The sequence below is a fragment of the Nicotiana tabacum genome, chromosome 4, assembly GCF_000715075.1.
Source record: "Nicotiana tabacum cultivar K326 chromosome 4, ASM71507v2, whole genome shotgun sequence".
Classification (NCBI taxonomy): Eukaryota; Viridiplantae; Streptophyta; class Magnoliopsida; order Solanales; family Solanaceae; genus Nicotiana; species Nicotiana tabacum.
In genome coordinates, this window is record NC_134083.1 from 94,044,042 (window position 1) to 94,049,755 (window position 5,714).

The 5,714-nt window shown below is 35.1% G+C and overlaps 1 protein-coding gene across 1 annotated transcript; it reads left to right on the forward strand.

Moving 5' to 3' along the window:
• Positions 1 to 349: 349 nt before the first annotated feature.
• On the forward strand, positions 350 to 3,123 carry LOC107816735 (7-deoxyloganetic acid glucosyl transferase-like). The gene is made up of 2 exons (XM_016642476.2): positions 350 to 1,106; positions 1,920 to 3,123. Exons 1-2 carry the CDS (start codon positions 572 to 574, stop codon positions 2,852 to 2,854), a joined length of 1,470 nt encoding a protein of 489 aa, XP_016497962.1. The 5' UTR covers positions 350 to 571; the 3' UTR covers positions 2,855 to 3,123.
• Positions 3,124 to 5,714: the final 2,591 nt, after the last annotated feature.

Here is a 5,714-nt window from a genome sequence, read left to right on the forward strand (position 1 = left end):
TATATTGCTCTTACTTCTGTCCTTGCTCCCGAAGCCAGACGTGTCATTTCCTCTGATTTTAACTCTAAGTCTTATTTTTAATCTAATTTATTTATCATTTTGGATCAAATCAGTTCGCTTGTCTATAAACCACGTAACAAATTCAACTGTACCGTTTTACGGGTAAACATCTCCACCATTGACAGCCATTAAAAAGTTTCGAAGCTTTGAATTCGAATTTGCATTTTCAAAAACTATTACCTTCTTATAGTGACAATGTCATTTTCCCATATTAATCACGCGAGATGCAGTACATGATGAATATACCAAGGATAAAATGTCCTCGTGATAACATTGTGTACCTAATATAGTAGCGCAAGATAGTACCAGTTGTCCACTGTCGTATTGTCAAGGTTGGCACATGTGTTTCGTTACAGCATCTAATTTGGAAGAGTTTGTTTATCAGTGAATAGATGCCTCAGAGAAAGAACAACTAATCCACCAAGTACTAGCATCTACACCATAAATTCCAGAGCCAAGATTTCTAAAGCTGCGAATTGCTATAAAGGCCATAAGCATTATATTGATTGTGATGGAGAAAACAGAGTTCCCACCTCACGTAGTCATCTTCCCTTTCCCAGTGCAAGGACATGTGAACCCAATGCTCAAGCTCGCCGAGCTACTCTGCCTTTCGGGTATTCATGTCACCTTCATCAACACACTTTCTATTCAAAATCGACTTTCCCGTAATACAGACATTCAATCCCGTTTCAACCGCTTTCCTGGCTTCCGTTTTGAGACAATTCCCGACGGCCTCTCGAACAAAGTTCCACAGACTTATCAAGAGACTCATAAAGTGATGGTGATTTTTGATTCCTTGAGAAGCACTGCGAAGCCAATTTTGAAAGAAATAATTCTTGCCGCCGGTTGTCCAAGTGGTAGTAGTGAAGTTACAAGGCAGGGGCCGGTGACTTGTGTTATAGCTGATGGAATTCTAAGTGTGGCACTTGAAGTAGCTGAAGATGTTGGAATTCCTATCTTATATTTTCGGACTGCAAGCGCTGCCTCATTTTGGATATATTTGTGCTTGCCTCAACTTATTCAAAACGGAGAGCTACCCTTCCCTGGTAAGTCATGAATCCAAGCTCTTTTTTTTTTCAAAAGAAAGTTTATAAAAGGAAAAAAGAAGGAGAAGATTTTCTTTCTAATCCATTGGTCAAGCTTATATAAGCTTTATGTCAAATGGATCAGACAATGAAATCATTGCTTTCCGATCCATTTAATCTAACTTGTGATGACAATGAACTAATTATTGGAGTTAGGGGCGGAGCTAGAGCTGAACTCAATAGCTTTAGTGGGAACTGGTATATGTATTAAAAGAATGTACTACATATGCACAAAAATTAAATTAATAACTCGAGCACCAGCACCTGAGACAAGAGTGGGTTGCCCTAGTAGTGAGCATCTTCCACTTCCAACCAAGAGGTTGTGAGTTCGAATCATCCCAAGAGCAAGGTGAGGAGTTCTTGGAGGGAGAGAGTCGGGGGTATATTGGAAAACAGTTATCTACCCCAGGGTAGGGGTAATGTCTGCGTACATACTACCCTCCCAAGACCCCACTAGTGGAATTATACTGAGTTGTTGTTGTTGTTGTTGTTGTTATAAGCACTAACACTAGTCGTTATCCTAGAATTTAGAATCCATAAAATTCAAATCATAGCCGGAGTCTTGTATTCTTGTAATCATATTGAACTTAAAACTTGGGGTTTCAATTGATTTAAGAGGTTTGTTTAATTATAAGCTATAAACAACCATGTAAAATTAGTTCGATCGAGGAGCCAAATAGTTAATTAACATAATTTCATGGTGTATCGCCAGACTCCATATGTCATCTTATTCGCAAATTTGTATTGGTTTTGGATACTTCATTCAAATTGCAGGAAATGAACTAGATGTTCCAATTGCTAGTATAAAGGGCATGGAGAGCCTTCTCCGAAGACGCGATCTACCAAGTTTTTGTCGTGTGGATAGCGTAGATGTACCGATTTTCCAAATGGTGCTCACAGAAACTCAGAAGACTCTTAGAACCAAAGGGCTCATACTGAACACGTTCGAGGAAGTCGAAGGACCTATATTGGACCAAATTCGAAATCACTTACCAAAACTTTACAGCATTGGACCACTCCATGCGCACTTGAAGAACAAAATTGCATCAGAATCAATAAGTCAATCCATCCATTCTAACAGCATATGGGAAGAAGATAAGAGCTGCTTAAAGTGGCTTGACGACCAACCAGCTAACTCTGTAATTTATGTAAGTTTTGGTAGTTTGGTAACAGTGACGAAAAATGTGCTGACAGAGTTCTGGCACGGCCTTGTGAATAGTGGACAGCGGTTCTTATGGGTCATTAGGCATGACTCTATAACAGACAATGATAAAGAAGCTCAAATAGAAGAAGAATTGAAAGAGGGTGTAATTGAAAATGGTTATATTGTAAGCTGGGCTCCTCAAGAGGAGGTCTTAGCACACACTGCTATTGGGGGATTTTTGACTCATAGTGGTTGGAACTCGACTTTGGAGAGCATTATTGAGGGAGTGCCAATGATATGTTGGCCTCAATTAGCTGACCAGCAAATCAATAGCAGGTATGTTGAAGAGGTGTGGAAATTGGGGTTGGACATGAAAGATACTTGTGATAGAGTAATCATTGAGAAAATGGTGAGGGATTTGATGGAATTGAGGAGAAGTGAGTTCTTGCATAGGGCAAATGATATGACAAAATTAGCAAGAGCAAGTGTTGCTGAAGGTGGATCCTCAGATTCAAATTTAGCCGGATTAGTTCAGGACATAGTGTCTATGCAAAGGAAAAACTGAATGAGATGCACAACTTGTCGGAACAAGATTATTTTTTAAAGCCTGATTTGCTTATTATCACTCCAATAAAATGTAAATGAGTCGAGGGTCTTTCGAAAACAATGTCTCTACTCTCTACTCTTTCGGGTAGGGGTAAAGTTTGCTTACACAATACCATCTTCATACCTTATTAGTGGAATTTTACTGAGTTGTTGTTTGTTTATTGTTAAAATGTAAATGAGTCACATGTGACACTTATCATAAGTTTATATAAAAAGATTTACTAGTAACTCTTGAATTTTGCAAATAATGAATTTTAAACTATATTAAAAGAGAAAGCTAATATGACTAATTAAGATTGATGGTTAATTACGGGAGTTACTATTTTTGGTATCATTTCCTCCAATTTATTTTGTTCAGTTTTGCAGAAATTCGTTTTCCAAATCGGATCAATTATTGAGCAGGGAAAGGCACTCAATCGAGACTAGTTAATTGGTAAAATATTCTTCTACGGAAGTACCCGTTTGCAATATGTGCGAAAGTGCTATAACAGGGTGCTCATTTATTTTTGTAAAGCAATTATCTGGAAAGACAATAAAAAAGATAGTCTGGTGCACTAAGTTTCCGCTATGCGTGAGGGTCCGAGAAAGGACCGAACCACAAGGATCTATGTACGCAGTCTTATCTGGATAGACAATATTGTATTTAAAATATTATTTGGAATATAATTTGAATTGACTGGCCAAAAATAATAGTTTAAAGTTGAATTTTGGGTCAACTATATGTTGAATTGCTGATTGCTCAAGGTTTATAAACAAAAGTACAACAAAATCATTGAAATCTTGTTGGCTTGCTTCTTGACAATGTATAAATTTGGCCTCCCAAATCCTACTCACTGAAATCTTTTTGGTTTGGTTTAACTTCTTGCCAATAAATTTGACCTCCAAGTTCTATAGTTCAAAATCTAGGCAGTATTGTTATACATAAAGTATTTTTTTTTTTATGTATAACAATTAAGATTTCATCATAAATATTTTTCTGTTGTACCAATTAACACATGTAGTAATAGCACGGGCTAACCACTTTACAGCTATGTAATTGAAAAACAGTCATTGTAATGAATTTTTAAATTTCATAGGTTAAACTCCATTATAAAGCTCTAGAGTTCACATAAAATTCCATGGCAATAACTATTTTTCAATGGGATTTTTACCTTCTTATACTACATATAAAACTTTATTACCCTCGCTAATCAAGTTTTAACTTAATTACATAGACATATACAATTTATCAATTATATACAATTAGTATTAATGAGTATCTCTTTATATTAGGAATTGAATAAGTATTTAGTTATCTCTCTCCCCCGTCTCTCTTTCTCTCTCTCTTCTCCCCTTCTCTGTTCTTTCTCCAATTTTCTTCCTTCATTTTTTTCTGCTTTTTATCCTCTTTCTTTTTCAGCAACTTCCTTTCATGTTAATCAATTGGTGTTCAAATTGAAATTGTTCATCAATAAATTGTGAAAGTATTTGATTCTCCACCATCGACAATCATTAAAAAGCTTCAAAGCTTTGAATTCGAATTTGGATTTTCAAAAACTATTGTTTATTTGGATTGGGTGTTGTTGCAAACAATTGAAAGTCTTCTTTAGAGTTTATATTTCAATTTTGAGGGTGTTTGGTGAAGATAAGACTTGATTTTGTTCATATTGAAACTCGAAGAAGAACACATGACATACAATATACTTACGAAATTGTATTAAAGTTGTATGTAAATTGTATTTAAGTTGTATTCTGTTGTAATTATATATATTTTTCATTTCCATGTTGTATGAAAGTTGAAAAATACTTGTATAATGTATGAATCGTTGTATGAAATTTGTATTTAAGTTATAAATATTATCTTTTTACATAAAGTTGTTGATATGTATCAAAATTACATTAAGAGAAGAAGTTTTGATTAGAATTTCAGAAAGGAAGAAGAACACACCACTGGCAAAATATATACAAATCATATATAAAATACATACAAAAGCCATATTGTATACAATTTATATGAAAATTGTATTGAAGTTGTGTGATGTTGTAATTGCATTTAACTGGGTAGAAATGATGTTTGAAAGTTGTAGATAATTATAAATAAGTTGTTTACTATATATTTAGCTTTATGAAATTTTTTTTTAGTATGTATATTATTGTAGATATTCAAATTTGCATTAAATTTATACGAAATTTATTTTTAATTTGTATGTTGATGTACGAAATTGACAACCTCTCAATGTTGTGATGGAATCGGAAACTAAGTAAATGCTCTTTGCAGAGACATCTCTCTAGTGTGAATACCTAATTTTTGCATGCGTTTAATTCTCAGACAAAAAACTAACTTTTGGATGGTTTTAGTTATTTTTCTTTGAACTAATTTGGGCATTTATATGTGAATTCCTTAATTAAAAAGTACCGAAAATATTGTTTACTTTTTATTTGTATATTTTAGTTTGGGCTAGTGTATTTTAGAGGGAAAGGGGATTGGGCTAGTGTATTTTAATTAAAATTGAGTCAAAATTAGCGGAAAATTTGAGCCCAATTCGGCCATACCCAGTCCAATAAATGGTCTGCCAAGACCTGGTCCAAAAAGGCGTAGTTTCATGATTAACTACGTCGTTTCATTAAGTGAAATCAAGATCAAATCCTGGACACCTATTTACTCTAATCCAACGGTCCAAAATTGATTTCATTTGAGATATAAAAGGCCCTATAATCAGATTTTTGGCTCCATTTCACTCTCCCAAACCCTAGAGCCCCTCTCATTTCCTCCCTTTTACCTTTGCCGTAGACCGCCCCTCACCACGGCGGCGACGGCGTCCCCCAGTGGCCAAACGCCC

Bases quoted from the DNA above. Each gene is read 5' to 3' on its own strand.
- LOC107816735 (XM_016642476.2), top strand. From the start codon at position 572: ATGGAGAAAACAGAGTTCCCACCTCACGTAGTCATCTTCCCTTTCCCA. The intron at 1,107-1,919 runs GTAAGTCATGAA...TTCAAATTGCAG, and splicing joins CGGAGAGCTACCCTTCCCTG to GAAATGAACTAGATGTTCCA.